Source organism: Monomorium pharaonis, chromosome 9, assembly GCF_013373865.1.
Source record: "Monomorium pharaonis isolate MP-MQ-018 chromosome 9, ASM1337386v2, whole genome shotgun sequence".
Taxonomy (NCBI): Eukaryota; Metazoa; Arthropoda; class Insecta; order Hymenoptera; family Formicidae; genus Monomorium; species Monomorium pharaonis.
The window spans coordinates 18,667,325-18,695,158 of NC_050475.1; the positions used below are offsets into that span (position 1 = coordinate 18,667,325).

The 27,834-nt window shown below is 44.6% G+C and overlaps 1 protein-coding gene across 2 annotated transcripts in view; it reads left to right on the plus strand.

Moving 5' to 3' along the window:
• Positions 1-27,834, plus strand: part of LOC105834915 — a 245,647-nt gene that overhangs the window by 100,396 nt on the left and 117,417 nt on the right. For both annotated transcript variants that reach the window (XM_036292371.1, XM_028193061.2), the window contains one exon: positions 23,027-23,101. In XM_036292371.1, coding sequence (XP_036148264.1) covers positions 23,027-23,101 — 75 coding nt within the window. The remainder of the gene's footprint in view (positions 1-23,026; positions 23,102-27,834) is intronic.

The following is a 27,834-nucleotide window of genomic DNA, read 5'->3' on the forward strand; positions in this document are numbered from 1 at the left end:
GCTAATGAATACCCGTTGACTTCCTGACGCCGCTGGAAGAGAGACAGCGGGAGAGCCGTTGCTACCGTAGCTACCGCTACGTAATTATCCGGGCAACCTTTTGTCGGGATAGACACGACCCGGGAAAATAAGACACGGCAGCGCGCCGGGAAACAACGAAAAGTACCCGGCTTAATATCTTTCTCTTGTTTTCCTGCTTGTTAATCTGCATTTCCCCGGCACCGACACCGGAAATGCGCACTGCCGAAGTACGAAATCCTTAATGAAGCTCTCGCCCCTCTTGACCCGTCCCTCGGAGTTTTAAGCGGTTTGCTAAAATCTTCTCAACTTCTGGCGGAAATGCGCGCGCGCACGGGGAGGGGGTCGATTTTATCTATAAGAAATAAACTGCGTCAAAATTATCGAGAAATTCTGATCGCGCTTGTTTAAGCTGCTCCAAATTCATTAAATACCGGATATTTGATTTGCTCTACATAATAATCTCGCTTTATTTTTATCCTATAATTATATATAATAATATTTGAATGATACCAATATATACCGAAGATTAAAATATTTTAATAGGTTAGTTTTTTTATTGGTTGTTTAATAAGCAAAAGATTTGGAATTCTATTTTTAGATATACAATTTTAATGTAGCGATATATTCTTTATCCAGGATAGGGAATTTAAAACATTAAATTTAATAGGAGATATTTTATATTTTATTTTGAAATGTGCTAAAATAAAGCATAAATTAGTAAAGTATAATACGAAATATTATTTCTCATAAACTATTGGCTTTTAAATATTTTTATATACAGAATAACTAGAACGATTATATTATGTAAAAAAAAACATATAATTCCATTTAATAAAATGTTAATGATTTCCATACACCTTAAAAAATATTTTTTTTATTGTTTATTATTTGTCTTTCTCTAGCTTGTGCAATTTTTGCCTGAAATTTTTTTATTACAATACCTAATTCTAGAGATAATAGTTTGTAGATTTAAATGTCTTTTTTTGCATGTGTGTGTATATATATATATATAATATATGTATGTATACTTTTAGCGATATAAATTTTGTAAAAGAACCGCAAGCAAAGTTTGCAGTTTGATATGCATGCTTGTTAAAGAGAGCTATTTTAAATAAGAGATTGTTAGGCGAGCACTTTGCTGATTTTATCACTTTTAATTGTTGAGTGACGGAATGTCGGTACTATAGTCGTCGACAAAGAGAAAATTTTCTCTCTCGAACGGGTGGATCGCTGAAATATTGCCAGGTGGCGGGTATCAGCCTCGGCCTACCGAAATGGGCTCCATTCCTTTCCGGCAGCTGACTTCGGATTAACCGGCCCGCGAGGGTTTCTAGGGATAGCTGACTGAGGGGTATTAAAGGCGGGCGCCGCGCTGCTCTGATATTGCTTTCTTCAATTTGCAACCACCCCTAAGCCGTGTCGTGCCGCATCGATATCTTGCGAGACTCGTGTTTCGCTGCACTCGTCCTAGATTCCACACCGTGAAACACTGAGCTTCACCCCCGTTTATTGTAATTCTTGAACGTACAAAATTTTAGGAAATGAATGTATCACATGAGAAATTTAAATACTCGTTGTAGCATTTGCGTTAAAAAAGTTGTAATTACAAAAATATATAATTTTGTAATGTGTACATTACAATATTATAAATATAATATACGTATAATTATATTATTTAGATAAATAAAATGAACAGGAAATAAATTTATCTCGTGAAAAATTAAATATGATTACATTTATGTAAACATATATTTAATAGGGAATCATAAAATATTTCTAAATAAATATTTATATTTTATATGCGTATGTAAATTTTGATGTGATAAAAGTAATAAATGCATGATATGATAAAATATCTCAAATATCGCATGACGCGCATTAAGGTTTCTGTTGGGATCACGGTCCGAAGTGCTCGGCTGAGGTTGTACGCTGAATGTGTGCGAATATCGGATCGAAGCGCCTAGCAAAACATCTCGGACATATGTATTTTTGCGCACGGCTTGTAAGAAACTTTGAAGCGTTACGTCCGCGCGGAAGCGTAGCAGCGCCGCAAACAACCGGCATTATTTTTACTTTCGCACTGTAATAACAACGGCGACGTCTGCTACTTCGCGTAGACGGTTTCCACTTTAGCGCAGGAGTGACGTCGTAACGAGAGTTGTTGCGAAACTGTAGCCGCGATGATTCAAGAAACTTTTTTTTTTTTACGGCTCCTTTTTTCTCGCGGGCTCTCCGCACTTCGCAGTTTCCGCGAACACGTCTTGTTTCTTCCTCCCGGCTGGCTGGCGATCGTCCTTTTTCACTTACGCGATCTGCACGCGTCGTTAACGTTGTACGCGACAGATCCTGAAACGCCGTGGCGTTTTTACGAGCCGCATCTTTTCTTCGGCAGCAGATTAAGTATGATGGATGAATCCAGTGTTTCTGTCGTCTATTAAGTGCGCGGTGAATTTAGACGAGACAAATGCGTCATGCCGTGTAATTACGAAGCGATTTTCGTCGCATAAATGTAACGAACGACTCGCGCTAAAGACTCGCGCGACGTATATTCAGTATTGTAATCTTGCATAAGCGAAAATGATTTGCAGTGTATATAGATATTATTTGTCATTATATGAGTCTCTATACGTGTAATCTTCACAGATATTTCCCAATTAAATTAAATGGGCTCGCGAATAAAACCAGCGCGACTAACAAAGTCGGAAAATCGATATTTTCGCGCATCACTGGCGCGCTGGGATTGTTAAATATTTCGGTCACGCGCGAGGCAATTACATTTCCACACATCTCTCCGCGATGACTGTGCTGTGCATCGGTGGCGCTCGGTTTGGTATCGCGTAATTTTCGAAAGTTGCCGACAAAGGCGACGGAACGAAGATTTCCGCTCGTGTCCGTCGAGAAACTTCGGGCATCGGCGCGCATTAGAGATTTAGTGCGTCGTGTGTGCAAACTCGTTTGTTCTCCGTGTTCAACAGCGAGCGCGAATGACAATGGCGGTTTAGATTTGAGCTAGGCTCTGTAATGTATGATTTCATACCGGAATATAATTTCGGAATTTGCAATTGATCAGTGACGCCATCCATGCCGCGCCGTGACGACAAAGCGCGTAGTCCGTAGAGTTCGCTAGACAATCGCGCCCGATGGAATCCAATTGTATGGAAAGAGCCAATTATGTAAAGTAAGTCGTTGAAAGAAACGCGAATCTAAACGCCGCGCCGGGACGGTGGTGACGCAATTAATTCCGCGTAGCTTGGTTAGTAAGTTATTTTCCTCGAGCACACTCTCCTCCTTCGCCCCTCCTCTCGCTTTCGATTTCCTCCTCGGTCTCTCTCTTCCGGTCGGCACATTCCGTTTGCATTTAGATGAAAAACGAGTACTCCGCTGTCCAGGCGAGAATGGTCAGAAAATTGAGAACGAGATTGGAGTATCAACAACGAAATAAAGGATGGCCGCGATACATACGTAATTGCTCGCTGATATCGCTCGCGCTGCTCGGCGGTAATTACCACGGACATGTAGGTAGTAACGGAGCAAGGGTCCGCGAAGGGAGTAAAGGAAGAGAGAAAAACTTCGGGTAGACTTTTATCGTCGAATTGTTTATTTTCTACGTGCAAAGATAATCCGTACGAGCAGCCAGTACAATATTCAGGTTAAAACGCGCAAACTGTATGAAAAATCGCGCGCTTGCATTTAGCATTCGGACGTTGCCGTGGCAATTAGGTATTCCAGACTGTTGCGGGCAAATGGTCAATCTGAAAGCCCGACGGCGAAGTACGGGAACGGACGCGATATAGGCGGACATATTCCGCTTCCGCCGGGCGTGGGCGCTCGGATTGCGCGAGACGTTGCGCTGCTGCTGCTGCTGCTGCTGCTGCTGTTGCTGCTGCTGCATTATTCATTCGGACGGCGTCAGCGACGTTCGATTAACAATGTTTCCTCGTGTTGTCGCCGCACGGCTCGTCGACTTACAAAGGATATCACGTTGCCGGTTGCTGTCGGGATATTTTGCCGCAGGATCGCAGGGCGGCCGTGACCGATGTTCCGCGAGGTCGTGCGACGCCAAATTCGTCTCGCTCTAATGTCCGGGCGGGGATGGTCTACGTGACGCCGTGGGTGCCGTGAAATCGGAGAACATACTCTCGCATTATTGATTTTCCCGACACGAAATTTATTTGAGTACCATCCATCGATCGGAGAGCTCCTTGGCCGCGTTCACCTCGCGCGTGACACCAGGGGATTTCCCGTCTCGAGAAAAAAGCAGTTTTCAAGAAAAAGAACTGCTCGGAGCATTTGTGTAAGTAACGTTAATTATGAACATATATATATATATGTGTGTGTGTGTGGGGGATGGGATAACCTCGGATTTTCGATTTCGTTTGGAAGGAAGTAAAACGTGTTTACAACTTATAAAGTTAACGCTAGGCGGACGATTGCGGGATAAAAAGGACGGCCGCCGTCTCTCTCTCTCTCTCTCTCTCTCTCTCGCCGAATTTCTTATTCCTCTCAAACTAACCCGAGACGCTTCTTCCGAGGTCTCCGAAACTCCTCGTGAGAGTTGCCACTTTTTCACGACGGCCGGCGCACAGCACGTTGCCCTCGGGCCGCGTGATCCGAGGGCATTCCGGATCGATCACCCTCGCTCGAAAGGTCCGCCTCTCGAAATTCGAGGCGCTCGTCCCCGAGACTCGCTCGTCGAGATCCCGGGCGTACCGTGGCCGAGGGCTCGTTCGTGCGGTGATTTTGCGCCTTTAATATCCAGTTTAAATATTCATGAGAAACGAAGGGACAAGGGGTGCGAGGCGGGCGCGCGATGCGCCACTCTCGGTGCACACACAGAGGGTCTCGACCCGGCGGCGGCGTCGTCGTGCTTCAACCCCCGCAGGATACTGTAGCTCGCCGGGGCCACCGCCATCGTCGGCCACGGAGATGTCCCGCGACATTGCTGCATTTTCGGTTAAAGTACCAGGCGGACGTGAAGCGAGGGGACGAAGCGGATATACGTCTCGGCGCCGCGCGCCAGGTCGACTCTCTGTCAAAGTGACTCAAAGTCGCTCTTCATTTACCGCGGTGGCAAGTCGGCTTTTTTCAGAATACGAGAGGCTGCCACGTTCCTTTGTCCCGCGTGAATATTTTGTCGCGTCATTTGACCTCTCTCTCTCTCTCTCTCAACATATTTCTGGGACAAGCGGCACATTTTAGCGTGACGCTGCATCTTTCTCGAGCACATAGGAACGGAGAAATACGATGAGGATGCAGATGCAACGGTGTATTTACTCTGACACGCATCGCGATAAATTAGTACACCCGCGTGCGTCGCAAATATTGATTTAACCGTTTCTGGAAAAACGGATCTTTGAGCGTGCTCGAGCGTTAGCTGCCGTCGCAGCGACGGGGCTCGTCAAAGACGAGTAATTGTTGTAAACATAGATGCAAAGTACGCGCTCGCGAAAGGAACTCCGTCGCTTTGGCGCGATTCAGCACTTTGCTATTCACTTCCGGTGAATTGCACGTGACAATTTTTCCCGACGAACGAATGGATTTTTGCGACGGGCCGTAATGCGACGTCGTGATTCACTCGCGTCACTTCGTATATTCTTATTCTTCCGCGTTTTCTCCTCCCTCCGCGTCATAGCGACTCACATCTCCCTACACTTACCGTGGAAGACGCGGCAGCATCGTCATCGTCTAAAGGGTAGGACGGAATTACGCCATCGCCCGCGTTGTGTTTTGCCAGCGCCGGGATTTAGACACAAATCTTCCTGACGTGGCGGTCTTGTAATTTCTTGTCTCTCGCGCGCGGCCCGACTATTATTGGATTAGGTTCCTAACATGATTGCCAGCCGCGGTAAACTTTGGAATATCATTACATCGTTATTTGTTCTTGTAGGGGAGGGAGGGGGGAAGGGGCAGGGGGAGAGGAGGGCCGCGTCATCGTGAGATAACTTTCCTGCGCTTTTATGTTTCGCCGCGAGTTCCTCTTTTTTTTTTACGCGAGGCGTAAGCGAAGATTTATGCGTCGATAGAGCTCCGACGGATTTTGCAGAGAGAAGACGTCGAAGTCCTGAACGCCGTTGAGTCGCCTCGCTTGATTAATGTCTATACTTTCGAACTGGATCGATCTCGATCGCGCGGTCGTTACTTTCCTCACCCTTCCGCTCCCTCTCCCCTTTTTTCGGTCGTTTCGGTCGATTATCCGGTTGAAATTAGCCGGCGAATTGGGTCACGTTTTAATAGGTCTGCAACGTTAATAGTTTCACTCGCATTCGTCCAAAGAGCGGGAATAATGAGGATAGGTACGAGACGTGGCGGAGCGGGCGCACGCGCGCGTGAATACGAGAAAGGCAAAGAGCTCGGAACGGCGCGGCAGCGCGGCTCATAAATCACTATTAAATCTTGAAAGGCACGGCTACGCGGTTTGTCGAGTAATCTATCAGGACAGTCTACCTAATATAACGGTCGAGTAATTGCGGCCGGTGTACACGGCGGAACGCGCGCGGCTCTATCGATCTGCACTCGTTGTGTGCCTAATGACCACGCAAACGGCCTGGTCCAACGCTTCGTGGCTTGGATTACGATAGCCCCTCTCTCGTTAAATTAATAATGTTGCCACCGAGCTCCCGTGTACCTGCTCGCGCGTCATTTTTCGCCGCGCGCCGCGCGTTTCCCGGAGGACGTGTGTCGGGGGTGAGGGGGGAGGAGGAGAAACGTTGCGCCCGCGAAAGAATACGGTTAACTGAAAAAAAAAAATAAGGCCGTTGAGTTCTCACGTTCGGACAGGTGTATTTAATTTTTTTAAATCTTATTTTACACGTTCTCTCGCGCGAATTAAATTCTCGGAATTTCCGACGTGTAATTCGAGTGTCTGGGAAAACTCGGTGGAATAAGGGCCGAAACCCCGGTGCTCGGGGTAAGCTCTCGAAAACGCGGAAAAGATGCTGCTAACGAGAAACAACTGAAGATCGCCAGCGTCGAGATTTAGCGTTTCTTACTAGGGATTCCCTCCGCCCGCGCCAATGACACATCGCCGCCGGGCGAGCTTTCCGGAGATCGTGGAACGGATCCACGTAAAAATAACCTTTATTACGTTATGTAATCAGTTAGTAAAAGCAATTTCGCTAAAAGCTTAGGGGGGGGGGGGCTCGTGAACTCCGCCGGTCTGCTTTTGCATAACCGCGCGGCGAAGCTCTACTTTTTTCTCTCCCTTGCTCTCTCCCTACCTTCCCTTCTTCGCTCTCTTTCTCTTTCACTCTTGGTTTGGCAGCAATTATCGTCTACTCGTTTTTCGGTATCTTGTGCTCAAAATGACAAGTGTTACGAGCGAAGAAAGCGCTTAATCTTTCCAACAGGGAATGTGTCGCTACCGACTATAATTCGTAGGTTTACGCGTTGTTTCCCTCTTACCTTTTTGCGCCAGCCAGCCAGCCAACCAGTCAGCCAGCACGTCGATGCGTTACGAATTAGCGTAATTGAAGCATAGAGCGCGCGATCGAATCCAAGATAATTGCGTTTGCATTAGCAAATTTATGCGCGCGAACAAAGCGACTCCTCGTCCGCGTGCGTCTTCATTAACCGCCGGCTATTTATTGCCGCGAGTTACGGTCATTAATCTGCGGACACGCGAAGCTTTTTTACCGCGAAATCTAACTTTCCCGTTGCCCGCGTCCGCGTTACGTCACGCGCCCCTTTTCATTTTGATACGGTTTTGCATAATTAAGCTTTACAGCCTCCCCGGGAAAGCGGCGGGCTTCGTACGTCGGGCCGCAACAAATGGCAGATCATACATATTTTTATATGTATGCGCAAAAAACCGTTTCAAATTTCTTCGATGCTAACAGTGGCAAACAATGTCTGTGAAAATGACATTTTATCAATTCATAACCGCGTACGCTGCGACTGCCTATGATGCCTTGGAGCTATAAATGTTAAAAAACACTGCGTGAAACAACATGAAAATAACAGTGCCTCGTTTGAAAGCATATAAAATGAAAATATCCGAAATATACCGACAGGCTGTACGAAACAAATGTTTAAAACAAACTGGACTTGCAGTTCATTTGGTTTTGGGGGCTAAAAATGCACGCGGGACGGAAGCTCTCGAACAAAGAGATGACAAAGTGGTTCGGCGAGTGCCAAGAGGACGCGCGGCCTCGTCGCAAAGAGGACAAAATTTGAAATATAAACAATCGTCATTGTTCGTTTGTCGCGCGCTCCTCCTCTGCTCGCAATGGAAAAAAAACCGTGTGCTTAGCATATGAAAAGTCGACGTACCGTTTCTTGTACCGCGAAAGCCCGGGCCGCAAGAATCGTCGGGGCGCGACGCGTCGAAGGGACGATCAATCTTGCCCTCCGAATGAAACTTTATCGGCGACAGACGGTGAAGTGACGTCGTCGATCTGATGCGCCGCCGCGCACATGTGACAAAATTAAGTTGAGACAAATCGACGACGGTTCTCCGACCGTCGTCGGATTTCGCAGATGAAGATCGATGGTAAGACTCGGCGGGAAAAATAGGGATTACGCGCGAGGTCAGGAACGAAGTATCTCTCATCAGGGATGATCCTCGGCCGCAGGGAAAGCTCGCGTTAGCAACCGAGACGCGGGGAGATATCGAGGGGGAGGAGGATCGTAGAAACGGGGGCAATGGATACAAGGAGGAGGCCCTCGTAAGTGTTGTCTGCTGGTCGATCGCGATCACTTCCGTCCCGTTGTTCTGGCGGAGCGTAACCCGGTCGCATGGCAACCGCAACCCCAAAACATTACTTCGACCGGGAGATGGTTGAACGGCGGGCGGCGGGACGACGACGGGACAGAGGGAGGGAGGGAGGGAGGGCTTAATGGATACATATTGATATCATTTGTAGACCCTCAAAAGCTTCCCTCTGTGCTGCTCCGGTTGCTCGCGCTGCCGGTCGGGTCAGGTTGTTCTCTCGGGCTGGCATCACTTCGAGAAAGAAGCGGCACATTGGTGCCCCGCACGCAAGCGCTTGCAAATACTTTCCTGCCGATATCCCCGGGCGTTAATTCGTCGAGGAACGCGAACACGTGTGCCACAAATCAGTGTCTCCCGCGCGCCACAGAAGCCACTCGCGCGCATACATCTAATTTCCGCATCCGTTTCGGGCCGACGAGGTATTTCGTTTCATTTCATACACCAGACCGGAATATGTCGTGTTAAAGTGAACTCGTAGAACCCAGTCGATTTTTAAAAAAGAATGTCTAAGCTTTATTATTCCTCGCACGCGCGAGAAATTGTTTTTTTTCCCCTTTAATACATTAGAGGATCTTAAATTTATCTCTCAGCAAATAAATAATTTGCAGATTTAAACGTGCATTCTTTCTCCTGCGGGAGAAAGAATAAGTTCGCGGATTTATTATACATAGCGAGCCATCGCGGCCCATTAAAATTTCAATCCACGTTTTCGTGATCAGAATGTCATCGTTAAGAGATCGACCTACATACGTCGGTGGAAGTTTCCGCCGCGGTGGACTGCCGCCGGGTTGAATCGCCCGTCTCCAAAGGCTTAGGTCCGGGCATTAGGGATTAGGCGTTATCGCGGATAGGTACCCCACGGTGTACACCGTGTCAGAGGGAGTCAAATTGGATCAGCCGATACGGGGTCGCGTTATGAACACGAGCTGCATCTCCCATACTCCCGGTCCTGCCTGCTGGTTGGCTACCGTCCGCCGCCGCCGCCGCCGCTCCTCTTCTCGCTTTGTGTGCTGGAGAGGACTTTGTGTACCTCGCTGATTCTCCCCGCTTAGCCCCCGTTCCCCGCGAATCCTCGCCGCGCGTAGGGATTCGTCTCCTCGCCGACCCTCGCGCGCGCGCTCGCTCGCTCGGGTTGGACAAGCGTCCCCATGCGAACTACACGTGCAACGTACCAACATCGTGGTCGGCCGTGCGACCGGAGAGGAGCGCGAATGCATCTGTGAACCGACACAGGCACAGGGTGCGTATTGTATCTCGCGCAACACATAGGAGAAATACCGAGCCGCCCGTGCCGGGACGGACGCACGGACATCGGCAACACACCTCACTTTCACTCACCCTCTGCGGCGAATAGAGAGTGTCCATCCCCGAGAAGTGTGTCGTGCATGCGTGAATAGAGAGCGTCCTCCCGACGCGTGGCCGAATTACCATATCGCGTGGCGTGTCTCACTCTCTCACCGTCAATAAATACCTTGATCAACTATCCCGGCGCGCCGGGGATGCCGCGTAATGCGTACGTACGATAACATATAGGAGGATAACGAAATGCTTTCCTTGGCCACGCGGAAGAACGGCAATTTGATAGATGCGATAGATCACGGGGACGGGCGATTCTGCGGGTGTGTGTCACCTCATTCGTGCGTGACACGCTCGCGTCCTATCCGCTCGCTTTCTATCTTTACGCGTAGGTGATCAGCTGCCTTTCGCGTACGGGCTGTATCCGCTCTCGCGAAGGAACGCTATCGATCGTTCGATGTACGCGAATTTGCTATTCCACCTTCTCTCTCTCTCTCTCTCTCTTCTCTTTGCTATTTACCATAAGAAAATCGCGGTGCCTAAATTGCTTATGACGCGAAACGTGTCATTAGCTTACATAGCTGTTCGACAGCGATATATATGACACGGGGGTGAATAATTTTATTGGATTTTTACGAGCGACGACGCTCGATGAGTCCCGCGGCGCCGTTTACGCCACCGCTCTCGATCGCGGCGCTGAAACGTAGAGGCCGGATACGCGTGCAATCGCCAATTTTCTCATTTCTCACGTCAACCGCATACATTTTCTTGAATTCGCGCGACGTGACAAACGTAAAGGCGAGACGGAAGGAAGGAAGGAAGTTTCCCCGAGCCTGCACCTCTCGTCCCGAAGTTGCTCATCCTTAATCCTGGTATTACTTGGAGATAGACTGGAGATAGACTCTCAGGTCTGTCACGTCGGGAGACACGGCAAATTAGTTCACATCGATCAGACGGGCCCCTCCTGTCTGCAATGAGAATATACCGCGTCCGACATTGATCAATTCGTGACACGATTGATTAATTCTTTGATTAACCGCGCCCCGCACGCCTGCATTATACCTCGTGTACGAACGCGTTGCAAACTTTCTTCCTGAAAATTATACGCTCTCTCGCTGCACCCGCGCGACACTTTATCCCTGATTTAAGGAGGTGTGATTGGAAACTCAAAATAACCGTTTAGAAATTATATAGAATGTTATTTAAAGTAAAACTCATATAGTACATAAAAATTTCACATTTTACTCGTGCAGTTTACAAGAAAAAAATTTAGAGTTTTATACATGGTATATTATGACAGATACATCGAATGACTGATTTGTTACGTCACATTATTTTTCAAAATGCCTTGATGTACATAAAAATTATCTGCATATATAGAGTAAAAATTTCATATATTCTTACAAAAATTTAACTCTGTTATTTAGTTTTTTTGTCTAAGTAAAATTGATGAAAGTATAAAGATGATTTTTTAATGAATTGAAGAAATAAATAGTAGTAAACTCGGCCATTGTCGAAAAATGATTAAATGACATTATTACAGATATTAAAAATTCAGCTGTTGTAAGATAGAAATAAGGTCCAGATGTAGGTATATATTAAAATATATGCGAGGAATCATAATTGAAACGTCGCAGAGAGATCAGTTGTCTAAACGCAGGTAAAATTAACAGTGATCTTGTGAAATTTAAATACATGCTAAGATTTTAATAACATATATGTCACCTTTTGCTAAAATTATCTTGATAATATATTCCTAATACCTCTTTTGATCTCGTGTCAGGACGCGCCGCTCATTTGCTCGCGCGCGTATCGCGTGTCAAATAAACGTATGAGTATAATCTCCGGTGCGAGAATAAGAAGAACTATCGAGTGATTTAGTTTATCGCTGCTTTACATGTTAAATAGGACAGTGCTAAATGGAGCTATGTAAAAGCCCCCATTCGCTCGTAGTTGTATTTTAACCGAATAAATGTCGCGCCGGCAAAGTTCCGGCGGCTGTCGGCCCTCTCTATTTTGCCGATACGTTTAATACACAGGTCATGTAATCCCGGCGCAATTCGATTGCTATTCAATTGCTGCATCATGACGTGCCGCGCAGGAATAATTATGCGCTAGGCCGGGGCTCCATAATACTCCAATTTCGTATTGGCGTTCACGCGCACACAGCGCGAAGCATAAAGGAAGTTTCTCCAATCCGTTACTTCATTGTGACCCCCTTCTCCTCTCCTCCCCTCCCCCCTCCCTCCCGTCCGTGTATCGGGAATATAAATCGGCGGATCGATACGATCGCACTTTCAGCAAATTAACTATTATCCGTCGCGCGATAATTTCCTTGCGCGAATACCGCGCGATAATTGATACCGGCGCGGCGCGCGGATACCGGCGATGAGGTCTCCGGCGCTCAATTACGATTTTCCAGCGGAGCTGGGGAAAGGGAGGAGGGGGCGCGTCTCTTGTTCCTTTGTCCGCCCAACTCACTCCCGTGACGCCGGCGAGGTGCTTACGATTATTCGTCAATGGCGAATCGATTTATTGCGATGGAACGACGACGATAATAAATCACCCCGCCGGTCAACCTTATCTTTGCACCGATGTATCGCCCTTGTCAGAGCACGGTATTGTTAACCCGTTGACTGCAGAATCTATAATGTATACGTGGGTACATATGCGCACGGCGAGCATGCAGGCGAGGGTGAGATCCGTGTACGAAGGGGAACTAGGAAGGAGAGACACAAGAAGGGTACGCAGAAAAAGAAACTCTCGATGCCTGTACCTTTTCCGCCGGGCAATTCAATTCTTCGTGGAGCTTTTTTTTTTTTAAACGTTATTTCATGTATGCTCGATTATCTGGCGCTCTATTACATTAATTCGAGAGACATAAAAAATCAAGTTTACAACAAATTAGTTTAGCTTAACTTCCGCGGTTTATTTTTATTGGCAAATACGCTCGCTACATGAGAATTATATGGGAGAACGTTCGTGGGCAGATGGTTGTACGAGTTAACGGTAATTCGGAGCATTACAATGGCTACGCTGGTAATAAATCATTGCCGGGGCCATTATCTCGAGCTACATACGCGAACTACTGGCGGCGTGTGGCGCTCGTCTCCGTGCAACACATTTCTGGCGATCTTTCGAGTTCTACCGATTTTCTCTCCGCAGGGAGAAAGAAAAAGTACGTATATGTATCGCGCTCATCGCACGACGGAAAAATTCGGCGAGCCTTCGGCGCGCATTAGCGCCGCTCTGATTTGTTTCGTGTGCATAGCCACGCTACGCGAATACAAAGCGTCGCGGGAGAAAACGAGCACAATGGCGAATAAAGGTACAAAAGGACGTGCGAAAGTTCCGGTTGACAAATCGAGCCACGTAGGAAACTTCAGGCACGTAAAAATACTCCCCCGCGAAACGCGCCGCGCGCGCCTATGCGCGACTTTAAACGCGGGGCAATCCGTGAATTAAAGCTGCGGGTGCGCGTTCCAGGTAATTAAATGGAGAATATGTATCGGGATTATTCAAATTCGCGATCGATCTCCGATAATAGGTGACTAAATTAATCATACGAAGTTCGTCTTGCGGGCACCGTCACCGCAGACATTCACTCTTTTTTTTTCCTCTCTAGTCACTAATTAAAATATTAAGATAGTAAAGCTAAAATTTCTCTTTCACAGTTGCACATTTCTTTCACGCGAGACAATTTTATTTCAACTTTTCCAATAGCGCTTGTCTCATGCTATTTACATTCGCTTGAAATGTTTAATAGTTTTTATGCAGTTTTTATTTAACGTACGTACGGCGACATTTGAACCATTTACATCAGCCAAGCAGATGAGATCTGTTATATTATGGATTTTCATCGATATCTCGAATAAATATTATGCAGACCGTGCTTTTTGTTATATGTGCGACATAATAATATTCAGGATCAATACAACGTTTTGGATGAAATTCGATGATATGACTAAAACAAAGTGCGCGTTAGCTTCATTTCCGATTGTTTTATTACTGTTTGTTATTATTGTTAGTACATTACAGTACAGAGTATTGCGCATACGCTCTGTCATACGATATTTTAATAGCTTATTCTGGCAATTAATTAATTAGAGCCAAAGAATCTAACACGAAATCCAGGTCACGATAAGCGAACAAAGTTGATCAATAACACCTTACAGAGTACTTTTGCACGTAAACTGAAACATTTATTATATTTTGTTAAAAATAACTATGATATCATATTTTGGTAATCTAATAATGGGAAAATTTATATTTTTTTTATAACTTTGATACATATCAAGTTTATAATGTTCTTATGTATACTTAAGAGAGCTGAGATCACACGCAATATAAAAGTTTACTGCGCGGACGAGAAGTCTAAAAAGAAATTATAATTGAATGGTGATTTATTAATCAAACGGTGAATGAAACCTTAATGCTCATCTCGGCGTATTCGTTCCAAAAACGCGCTGCATATGCATGGTTTTTAAAAGTCTTATCGGATCGAATTTTCGCCTAAGTACCAAAGTATTTAACGGACTTTGGGGAGAAAAGAATTAAGCATTTAATGGAATTAATCGACGAGTAATGTCCTCTTATGGATTAAAAGAGCTTAAGACTCTGAAATCGAGTGTTTTAACAGAAAGCCGTGCAGTTTAAACCGAGATTAAAGGAAGCTGGAAGAATGAGACATAAGATTCAGATATTATCTTAATCTCTTCAGTCGCTCTTCACGACACGAGACACCGGGAGAAAACGTCGAGAAGAAGGAGAAGAAAAAAAAAGCGGCCGGACTCTATTATGCATTCGCACTACTCATTCGCTGCAACACTAAATATTGTAGCCGCAATTATTTATGTTTGCAAACACCTTAACTTATTGTTAGTTAAGAGTCGATAATTGCTAACTGTATTTTCTTAATGAAGAAATCTTAATTATCGTAAATATGTGATTATGCTTTCATCAAAATAACTCTTATTAATAATATAATTAATGACGCAATAAAAGATTAATGAAAGTAATTCCGGATTTTTTCAACTTTTAACAAAGCCAAAGAAGAAGTAACATGCAATTGTATTCACCAATCAATCTCTTATATTCGCGAAATTAAACCGCACGCTTTTATTTTTCAAAGTTATCTCATTAAAGCCAACGAGTACAGTTCATATATAGCTGATTCGCATAGTGCTTGTTCTATAAAGTCGATATTTAGTATTCGTTATGTAGGGTACAATAAGCATAATAGATTATCAAATAACATGTTTTATTCACTGCCTTTTATATTGCCTCCCTCGACGAAATTACACCCGGACGTATCCATTGTGGCCATTTTGGACCTGTGCACACCGGTACGTGTACGCAAATATCGCGGAAAGTACAATAATAAGCGCTAGTAGTTTCTATGAGCGTGTGTAACGTACACTGATCGTGGCTCAATAGTAATCGTTATATCAGAAACCGATAATGAAAAATGGCCCTTTTACGGTTAGCGATTGAGGAAACAACCTCCGGCCGTCGCAACATATTCCTTGGCTCTCGTCTTCCTCGTCCATCTCCGTTTTATTGCGCCACGGTGTCCGTCGCTCGTCTCTAATGCCCGTCATCATCCCGTCGTCGGCGGCTTATGACGGCGGCCGAATCTCGCCGCAAATTTGAAGTTGTGCGATGGCACACAGTCGCCATATACACACACACACACACACACAGCCTTCCACGAACTTTTTTCATAAAGTATCCCGCATATTCTTTATTTTCCTTTTTTTTTTGCATTACCCCGCTTCGATGTGTATATATATATATGTGTGTGTGTGCGTGTGCGTGTGTGTGTGTGTGTGTGTGTGTGTAGAAAGAGAGAAGCATCAGGAGTGTGAGGGGCAGTCGTTATTACGGTATACAATATATTTTACGTCTGTTCGTCTGTGTGCGCGTTGTTCTCGCCGTCGCGTCGCGCCCGGAGCATTCAGAGTAGCGAAACACACCGGACGTAGACACGCGCACGCGTTCCCGATTCTCGGAGCGTTTTATCTCCGCGGGTGTCCGCGGAATTAATCGGACGTTACAGCTTCGAAGCATCGGCTCATCCCGCCGGTCTCTGCGCGATTTCCCGATATTACACGGGAGAAAAATATACTTTCAGGAATATAAGCGCGCGAGCGCGTACCGCGTGTCGCTTAAATCGATTTCCGGTGAAGATTAATTGAATATCCGATCGTGTCTCTTTCTATCTTTTGCTCCCTCTCTCTCTCTCCTCTCCATACACATACACATTCTCTCTCTTTCTCTCTCTCTCTCTCTCTCTGTCTCTCGCTATGTTCTATATCGGATGAGAAAAAATGTAGGATTCCCATGACACTCTGGTATTTCTGTTCGCGGCGCCGTTCCTGTCTTTTCGTACGTGCCACCGGGCCGTATCGTGGAATTCGCCGTCTCGATCGATGGGCGGATTTCAATCTGTACAGCCCGCATATATGTCGGGGTATGATACCGCGGCACGACCCACACTCGCTTCCGCCTATGTATTTCGTTGGACGAGTGTACGGTAAAGTATTATGTGCTTGTATCGAGGACGATGTTTCAGGATGAAAGAAATTCCTAGTTAAGGCCAATGTACACGATAGTATATAAACAGGAGAAAGAAAAGAAGCGCGACAGCAATGATATAATTGAGGAAAAAAGTGATATTAGTTTTAGATATATGAAAAATATATGTGTATGTGATTATTTTAAAATTAAACACAAATATAAAATTTCGAAACTTTCGCATCAATCCAACGGGCACCATTTTACGATCGCATCGGCCGCAAGCTATAATTCATTTTTTACGACGTGTTCCATCGCGAAAATCTCACGGTGTTTGCCACGCAATGTAAATTCCGGATGCAGTGTGATGCAGCGATACGATCCGAAACGTGACGTCAGATTATTACGGGCACGGTGCCGTTAGAATTAATGCACGCTCGAAACTGAGCTGTATATATATTTTATATATATATATATATATATATATATATATATATATATATATATGTATGTATGTATGTATGTATGTATATATATGTATGTATATACGCGTATGTGTACGTATACATTGCGCTGTTTTTCGATTGCTAATGAAATTCGGCCGTGGCTCCGAATCGCCAATCGTATAAATGCCGAGTAAAAAGTTATTAATTCCGACGGCGTGTAATTTCGACATATACTCAGTTTTGCGCGCGGAACGAAATTTTCGGGGAAAAATTCATACATACGGAATAAGAATTTTGTCCGGGGTTTCGTGCTCGCGCACGATTTCACTCTCGCGTAGAAAAATAAAACAGAATCTCGCTCCTTGTTTATCAAATCCGTTCGGCGATATTCCGCGACTATAATTTTTCATCGGCGCAGCGAGGTCTTGCTACAATTCGCTTCCAATGGAGCTCAGTAGCCGGCGAGCTAATTATCTGCAAATTAAACTCGCTCCCTCATCCATGGTTCTCCCACTTGTGTTCTCCGCCTCTATCTCGTTTCTCTCTTTCCTCTCTCTCTTCCACTCTGTCTCTCTCTCGCTCGTTGACACGGTATTATTTGTTAATGCGGTATTAGCTCGAATTACCGGTTAAACGTTGTACGAGAATTACCCGTAAACAGTTGCACTTTATTCGATTACGAGTCGCGATGGACGTAGTGAGTACTACTGTGCACCCGAAGGGCCCAGGACACAAGTGCTACCCCTCTCCCCTCCTCCTGTACGTACGCATCGACATGATCGAATTATTTGTTTGCATTTACGGGGGCGGCAAATGTAACGATGTAATTGAACGCTGAATATCAGCCGGCGGATTGTGGAACCTCGAGATAATGCATCGAGATTATTAACCTGCTCATCTTAATGGTGTAGATTGGATACAAATAGAATGGGCGCTAATGAGTGTCTCGAGAACCGTACGTGGGAAAAGGAAAGAACGAGAGGGGGAGTAAAAAGAAGGGAAGCTACAGAATAAAATAATACAAACAATTGTGCAATTTGTTTGGATCTGCGAATTTAAGCGAGGTTGCAATTCGTTTGTGACGCGGCATACAAAAACGCGTCACGTACATTTTTATAAATTCTGCTATAGAATCAATGAAAAAAAAATATACATAGTATTGTATATGAAAATTTCAACCATACACAGAGCTTATTTTATGTAAATAAAAAAATGTTATATTTGTGAAAGCAGTCCGTGATTTAAATAACGTGCGTTAAACCGCTAAACCATCGCATCATCCTTCTTCCCGTCTATGGTCGCGTGATGATAAAATTTGACGTTTTCAAAATTTTCTTTTACCATCACTTTAGTAATTAAAATGCGAGCACACTTGCATAATTGCTTGTATTAATTTTCACATAGTTACGTTAATATAAGTGACAATAACATTTGTATGAAAGGCGATATCTCGAAACGGTAACATCAGATACTGCTATAGCATTGCATTGATAATTATTTCATCTAAATGAAATTATAATTATGTCATCATTTATGTCTTTTACATAAAATAACGTTATCTTATACGCAACAATTTTGCATTAATTGATTTCAGATATTTTCTCGAAAATGAATATATTTAATTGCAGTAATTTCGTACAGTTATCCCGCATATCTCTTCAATGAAAAACTAATTACACAAATTTATGCAATAAAATCTAAAAATAAATCAATTTGGAAATAACTTTAGATTGTTTTCCAATATTATGCCTGTTGAATTTAATCTAATGACATTTTAAAGATTTTTATTCTTGAAATTTAAAAAATTTTGAATTTTTGCGATGAATGATGTAATTTCGAATATCTTTGAAATTATATGTTCTCTCTTTTTGTTTAAAACAAAAATAAATTTCTGTAATGCAATCCGCGACTAGACATCTGGTTAATAGAAACAAACTTAATTAGCATATGCAAATATTATGTGTGTAATTGTTCTTTCGGCGTAATTGAAGAATACATTATTAACGCAATTAGTAAACTCGTGGCAAGTTAATATTGCACTGAGTAAATAACGGTATGGTTTAATATGGCGTAATAGTCTCGAATAAATTGAATGTGATGCATCAATAATCGAACATCCCTTGAATTTGCCACCAGATGTGCCTCCCCTATGTAGTCTCCTAACATAAATATATAATCTCGCTATTATTATAGCGTAATAATGATCGCGCTATTGTTATTCCGAAATAATGATCGGTTGTCGACGAGCAGAGCGTCGTTTTCCTTTCAAATTTTCAGCGTTTCTCTCGAATTCTTTCCGCGAACAACCGGTGATTGTCGCGATCACCCTTTGTCGCGACCATAAAACTCAACAACTACGCGCGTTCATTCGGCAGAGAAAGTGATGGCGGCTGAAGAAACGCCGTAAGCCGCGGATAGGTGGGCGGCGCGGATGAAAAACCGCACGCCAACGAAACACGTGGAACGATCTACAACGCAACCTACGACACGGTCGTTTCTTCGCGCGCGGGCTCGCAGAAACGCCATCAGGAGATCGGGAACTCTGATGGTTTCTGAGCGAGCGTTCCCCGGGATCCGCGCGTGTGCGTCACCGGAAGACACACCGATGACGCGCGCGCGTCGTTCAGCGCCGGTGTGTATATGGAATGTAATACGGTGGCTGGTAGCGTCACATGGCTATTTAGAGGAGTTCCGGGACGGCCGAGGGAGGCGAGGGCCGAGGGGGAGGGGGGGAGAGCTTGCCGAGAGCACGGAGGGTGCAACGATGCGGCTGGAAGAGGTAAGGATCCGGGATAGAGGACATAAGAGAGAACCGGAGCACGAAGAGAGACGATGCCCGAGGCGATGCACCCCCTCTTTCGTATCCTTCCGTCGAGGCTGCTCTCGCCGTCTCGCTTCCACTTCTCTCCTTTTTCCTTCCCCCTCGCCGACCCCGCATCCACCCTTGTACTCGATCCCTGCCGCTATCTCCCGTTTCCCTTTGTTCGCGCGCGCGGGCGACGATGATATTCTGCGGGAATCCGCAGATGTACCTCGGTCGCACATCCCCCGAGCGCGCGGCCCGGCTCTCGGTTTCAGCGAAGGTCGGCCGACGGGTTTGCGAAAAGCCAGCCCTGCAGCGCCATTGACACCGCACGCGCGCGCGCGCATTGTTGCACGCCGCAACTAGCTAATAAAGAAAAATAGAGGCTCCCACGCGCGGATATATTAGTTGCCCTCTCTGTGTTCGCGGGAGATCGTCGCAGTGCGGCGAGGGAAGAGAAGCAGGGACGGATCGCCGATCTCTCGATGCGCGAGAGAGACGCAGGAAGGAAGGAATAACGCCGGGATTCTTTATTTACGCCACACGTTTCTCCCTCCCCGATGTTAATGCCGACTAAGTTACCCCGGGATTTCATTTGAGAATCCCGCGTCTCGCGATGAAGAGCGATCTCATCCGTCCGTCAACCCTTGATAATTACAAATGAGAGCCGCGTTTGCGGTGGAAGCCGATGGGGGCGCGGCACTTAATCACCCGACATATGAAATATTAGCGTTTAATTAATTACGGCTCCTAATTATACAACGAGTATTCGATTATTCGGTAATCCTTGTGACGCAAATTAGCTAATCGCAGAGACAATTGCTGACCGAGTAAATAGAGAGAAGGTACACGAAACGAATTAAATGCCGTATTGAAAAGGCCATTTTAATAATCGTGCGGGGAAAGGCATTTTTTAAATAAGAAGTCTCTAATGAAAAAAACGCGAAAAGGAGCGACTCCCTGAATATCAGACTCTCGCCAAGGTGCGAAAGGCGATGAAGGTAAACAGGATGGCGAGAGGCGACGAGCGCTTTTATTCGCCCCGTGAATTCTTAAGATTCTCACAGAGCTCGTACTATCCGCTTTTCGTTTCACGATTGACCTTACGGCGTGTCTCATATTTTACGTACAACGGAAAAGGAAGAATAATCCAGTCTACGAGCACGATTTTATAACCTTTTTATGCGACACTTTAATCGCCCGCGGCGATTTCGAGACGATCGATCCCCGGCACCAATATACGCATTAGAATCCCGCGCCCATAATATTCCCATTATACGCGCGGGAGGGCTAAACACAGCTGACCAAATCTCATTTCATGTTTACACTGGGCGAATTCAGCGGAGACAACAGTTGAGTAGCAATTGAATACGGATCGGTGTATACTCTGAGATATTCAGCGGAAGCGGGGTTGCATTGCTGCTCAAGTGCTACTCTCGATTGTCGTCTCCGCTGAATGCGCCCATTGACTGTGCAATATTCATACAGGGCGACGTTGAAAACTATTGTGGCGTACCTGGTGGCGTACGTCGAGAGCTATTGTAAGAAGCGAGAGCGTGCTTCGCGTATATCCGGATCGACGAGCGAAGAAAGAATTATTACGAGGGAGTGCCATCCGCGCTAAGAGCGGGTAGGCACTTGACGGAAACGTAAATTCATTTGTCCGACGCGCCCCTGTAATTTGCATCGGACGCTTAGTGTCGCGGCGGCACGCGCGCCACTCTTGTATCTCGCACCTTTATCGCACATGACAAGACGTATATACGTTTTCATGTTTACATGCATACTTCATCGCGGCGCGCAGCGGTACCTCGTATCCCTTTTACGTTGTATCGCGTCTATTCATCTTATCGCGCGCGAACGGGGAAGGCAATTTGTTCTTTCCCGCCCTTTATCTCTCGCTCCGATTGTTACTCCCTCCCAGTCTCCCGTTTCCCCGCGGCCGCGAAACCCGCTTTCTTCTCGCGTTTAATTCGCACGGCGAGTATTAGGGAATCCACGAGCAGGGGCTCGTCGATCCCATGTTCGGTAGGTCGGTAAGCCTCGAGCTCGAGAGAACAGAACCGGGGAAAACGTTACTGTTGCTCGGTTAAGTCGACAAGGAGCTGAAACAATATAAATAAAAGCCACTTGTCATGCATCAGTTTACTTATCTGGAGAAGCGGGGGAATAATGCTGCACAAAAGAGTTTCTTGCGTCAGACGCAATGACGAACCCTCTTATCGCGCGCGGTATGCGGTTTCCGAAAATTTGCGCGGAATGTGAGCCCCGTCTCGTAAGATTGCGCTAGATTTCGTCCCCGGCCGTTAGGGAATGTCGGTAGCGAAATGCTCGCTCGCCAAACGACCCTTGACGGACGCGAATAAAGGGTCTCTTCACCCTAAGCTACTCGGCGTATTTTTATTGGGCGCGGCTCGGGATTCTGGATCTATCAGATATTAGCATGATTCGACTTTGACATGTGAAATGTACGGACGCGCGCGCGCTAGATGGTCGGGCCGAATATTATTGTCGCGTATCCGAGGCGAATCCGCGAGTAAGCCGTGACGAAATTGAACTCGAAATACATTAGAGCTGCGCGAGACGATGTTTTAACACGGGGAATGTCTGGGTTACGTTTTATCGACACGGCCGGTCTAATTTCAGTACGTGCCCGTGAGGTCAATGGGCTACTTATTCTCGGGGCCGATACAAGAATTACCCGGCGTATCGATCCCCTCCTGAATTTCTATCGCGCCGAGAACGATCCATCTCCCCTTCGTGACGTGGCCGCGGGCACGTCCATCGGTATCGGGTTATAACTGACCGAAAGAAGGATTAACGCGGGAGGAACATTCTTCCGTATCAATATTACACACGTAGGGGAGCCACACGCTCCCCTAATTTTCTCGAGTTGTTGTTTGGAAATGAGTGTAGCACGCATTAATTTGCGCCGGGTGTGTTTTTTCTCAGGATTTCTCGCGAGGGATAAGGTGGGATAAGCCGTAGTAGCCGTGGAGGAAAACCGATATTGTCGCGCTCGGCTCTTGTTTGCACAAGCTATTTTGACAGTTATTCGGAGACAATCGGCGTGTTTCATTAGCGAAAAAGACGAAGAATAGCGAATTTCCAACACTTTTGGCGAAGTGTTTTGGGTCGATATTGTTTTTCGATGTCTTTCGACGTTATCGCCACAAGTACAACACTTAAATGGCTGTGTTGTCTAATGACTCTGGTACTTCTTTTTTGTTGTAGATTCGAAGATGAATTGGCCACTGGTGCTGACTTGTTTTTTGCTGCCACAGTCGTGCATTCTCGGTGCATCGCGTGGTAAGTTATTTTATCGAAAATGCTCTGCCAATAATTAAATTGATTATCGGGTATTACATATAGTTATTCTGTGTATGAAAAAAATATGATGCAACATTGTACATAAATTTAGTTTTTCTAATTAAACAACTTTTCGAAAAAATTATTACATAAAATTTTTAGTTTGTTAATACGGTTTCTAATTATAATATAGAGGTCGCATACATTTTATATACTGTCTCTTTTCAGACAATGTCCATTTTAAATGAAAAATTAATAATTCATGGCGCATTTATATATATATATATATAAAAGGTTTTGTATTTTTAATACGAATATACGTGGCATTTGAATTATGTATATGAAATAGGAAAATGTTCCATTATTTGAACAAAAGCGATATGAAATAATCACATATTGCAGTAAATTAACGGGTTTATTCATATCTAACATTAACGTAAAAAATTGAAATGTAAAAATAACTTGGACAGCTTTTGAATTTAAATGTTTAAAGATTTATTTTTTATGTTTCATAATCGTTTATGAAAATCCAGCCATTATTTCAAATGACGATAATTGGATACAAAAAGAATCGCTAAATTTTTTAAGTAATTTTAAAGTAATATTTTAAGGAAGATTTAACCTTTTAGAGAATGTTTCAAATAATTAAAAATAATTTTTGTTAGCTCCATATATAGTTTTAAAATTAAAATTTTTTTGAAATTTGATGTAGTTAACTTTACATCTTGGATCGAAGCATGACAAAGATTGAGCTTCATGAAGTTTAAAAGTAGAGAATTTACATTTTAGAAAATTTTTTTAAAAACCGTTTATTTTTCGCTTACTTATATAAACCTGTATTGTTTTTTTAATACTAGCGAATAATTTGTAAATGTTACTAAGAACTTTTTGAACACTTTAAAGTAACATACTAACACATTGGAATGAAAAAGAAAGAACATTGAAATGTAAAAAACTAAGTATATACATACGACAAAATAGAATACATAGTGTAAGAATATTTGCGAGTCACTTTACGCGAATGCGGTGAACAATACTATTATAGCTATTCCTTGCACGAATGGACTACCGTTACTGCTTTCACTGTTGTCCAACGAGCTGCAAAAGCCGGCCTCTAAACCAGAAAAATCCCCGAATTGGGTCATTCTTTTTTTTCTGTCACTGACGAGCGGTAGTGCGGGCCACAAGAGGCAAGCGAAAAATCCTTAATCCACCTCGGTCGTTCAGAATCTCGCGTGAATCTGCGCGAAAACAACGTCGAGGGGTGGATTATGATGATCGTGGAAACAACGCGCGTGGGGGCGTTCGCGTTCCTCCGAATGGCCGGGTGGTTTCCCGGATGTATTGCACACCCAAGCGTGACCCATAACTGCGGCTCTTTTCTACCAGTTCTCCCCCAACTGTGCGCGGATAGACAAATTAGTCCTCTTTCACCCTTGCTCGAGCTCCGGGGGCTAAGAGGCTTTTGTACAGCGGTTGTACCAGTGGAGTTTATTTCTCCGCTAAGCTCCCGCGCGGTACGGGGGTAACAGATCGTCTTATAATGACAATGAGGACTCTTTTCGTTACATGTAGAAATACACGTACGTTATTTCTCAAAATAACGCGATCAATTTACAAAGAGCTGTCCTCACTTCTATCGATGTCCGTTTTCAACGTGATGGATAGCGAAATGTGTGCTCGCGCCATTCACATTATACGAGTGAAATTTCTTTGCGTTTTTAATGCAATCGAATTTGACTCTTTTCCTGGATAACGAAAATGTAATTCTTTATCACGGTCGCGCGGGTTGTCCCTTTGAAAACGGCGCGTGCGGCCAAATCCATGCTGCGGTGAGCGAGCTCACTGTCCTATTTGAAAGTTGTTCAGCAGCGTTCAACTTGTTTGGCCCTCTATCGAAGCAAATCTGCCCCCATCCATGTACGAAGGAACGGGCACAATCTCTCGAGTTTGCCGGAGCCGACGACCGCGGGCACGAACTTCGATTTCGAGTACACAAGAGACACCCCGAGTACGCGTCTCCCTGACGCCGATCCAGGTCAAAGTGTATTTTCTCGGTCGCGCTCTGACGACGGCAAACGAACCGCAGCGGGACGAGCGTACGCGCGTCCGGAATTTGCCAAGGCGTACTTTCTCCCTTTTGACTTAATTGGCGGCTTTCTCGCACCGGGGGAGGCCGTCTTTGACTTTCCTTTCAGCGACCGCGAAGTCCGAAACTCGCCAATGGTCACCGGCGCGAGACAATGTCGTAAAGACACGAGCTGCGGTAACGTTCCGTGCGGGCGCACCGGCGAAACTATCGTTTCAAAGATATCGAAGACACGAGGGAGGGCTAAAGAAGCGAGGTGTACTAATTAATTTACTTTGGACATTTTGTCAATTTTAACCCACATAAATATAAGCTTACTAGCTGAGCATAAATTCTACCGAATATGAGGTTCTCTCTCTCTCTCTCAAGATGTTTAAATCAATTTATCTATTTCTGTCAGTCATGTCGTTGATAGGAAGACACATTAATGACATCTCGAGGCTTTATTTTTATTCTGCTGTACGACAGAAATATCACATGCTTTTCTACATAGCAATGACGTGAAGCCATTTATAAAGAGATTGCTCGATCGTTCGTGGATTTATTGTGCGAGCAATTTCGATTTTCCGGTTTATTTGATTCCCAGTCGTGAAATTTGTATATACGCCAATAAATATCCGTTATTATTCATCGCGTTGTTGTTATTTATCGCGTTAAACCACTTCTTTCGACTTCTTGAATTTGGTAACTAACTTAATTGGCGGCGGCTTCGAAACGGCCACGGACCGTCTTTGTAGATTGAAGTGGCTACGGGACCACGACGCTTTAGAGAGTCGTGGACGGCGACTAAGAAGCTCGAAACTTGTTAATGGCGTGGGTGTTATGGGACAATGGCGTAAAGACCGTTGAGATTACGAGGGGGCTCTAAGACTTCGTATTTGATGCAAACGGGATCAATTAAGTTGTTAAAGGAATAGGTTTTCTTCTTGAATTAGATGTCAAGTATAGGTAGATACATATATAGAAAGTTTATTAATTAAAATTTTTTAGGGAATTTTCTCGCTTTTTGGTTTTAAGAAGTCGAATATTATTTTTCAGGTATTTTCTAGTTCGAATCTTGAAATATAGAGCAGATTAATAACAATTAATAACAAATTATTTTTTATAATGTATTTTTTTATAATGTTAGAAATATTTCTACGAATGGATATAAAAATGATATGCGAATATCTCCTTAATAAATTTGTAGCCATCTATACTTGTGAATTCCCAAAGCAAATTTGAAGTTCACTTTTCTGGAAACGTTGTAAAATTGATGTTGAACGCATTTTTGAGTTGAGGAACTCTTGGAAATATCAGAATTTTTGCTAATCAAGCCGCAAAAGTGTAAATGGGCAAGTGCACCATTCAACGGTAGATTTACGATCATTATTGGGCTTTGCACATATTTAGCAAATGACAGTGAAATGCAATATGGCGAATCGTTCTGTTCAGTAGAGATATAATGCCTCAACGGTGGGCAAAGCCATGTTCGCCGGTCGCCGGCTAGTGGAAACAGTAAATCTAAACGCTTACATGGATACCGCGTTACGTGTACGAGGGCCACGTTTATGCCAGCGAGTCACTATTATTTCGAATATTCAACGCGGCATTAAGCCGATGTAAACCGGAGGCAAATACGATCCGCACCCTTCGCAGTCACCGGGTAAAATCATTTGGCTACAGGTGTCATTTCCGACAACTTGCTTACCATTATTTTGTTTTGCGTCAAATTGTACCGTCATTTTGGGGACATTGCGGTTTCGGGCACGAGGGGTTCCGCGCGCGAGCGCGTAGTTACTCTCTAAATAAATGTCAGAGCAGTTATTTTCAGCGTAGGTACCAATTACATCTCATTGACTCTCCGAACTTTAAATTAGAAAATCGCGCCGAATTATAACCGTGTATACAAAATAATTTGCCATACAGTAACAACTATTTTTAAATAACATTGTATTGTATTTGGCGGTACACTAAAAACGAAATTTTTAATTTCCCTGCGTGCGGGAGTATCAATACGAGAGTATAATTTTAATTACTACGTAGCGATTGCGAGAGACTCGCGCGGAGGGACAATAATGTACATATCAATTCTCTCTCTCTTTCTCTCTGCGCGTCATTCTACTCGTATCGCCAACAATCTTGCATTAAACTTGCATTAACGACGCAAAAATTCGACGGATTTAGTTATATTCTCGTAACTCCTTTGAACGAGCGGAGAATATTTGCTTTGAAGTAATCTGCAGCGAAAAAGGGTACGTGCCCCCTGATATGAATAACCTTTTTCATCGGGATAGAAAAGAGTATAGACCGCGAGAGACAGGGAGCGGAAGAAAGTAAAAGAGAGAAAGAGAGAGAGCGTGGAAAAGAGAGTTAATTTTACGACGAGAAAAATGCACGTTTACCGGCCGGTTGCGAAAAAGGGACGGGGCGAGTGCCCGAAGCGAAGCGCTGAAATTCGTTTCTTGTCCCCGGCGAGTGGTTTTGTACCTTTGTAATAAAACTGCATTTTTTTCCCATTTCCGCGTACAGCACGCGCGCGTCGAAATTAACGTTACGCGGAGATGGGCATTAGGCGGAGTTTCCGGTTAATGGACCATAACGCTTATATCTGGCTGCCTTTGGTAATTTATCGGCGACACGATAAACGCGATAAACGGCTATC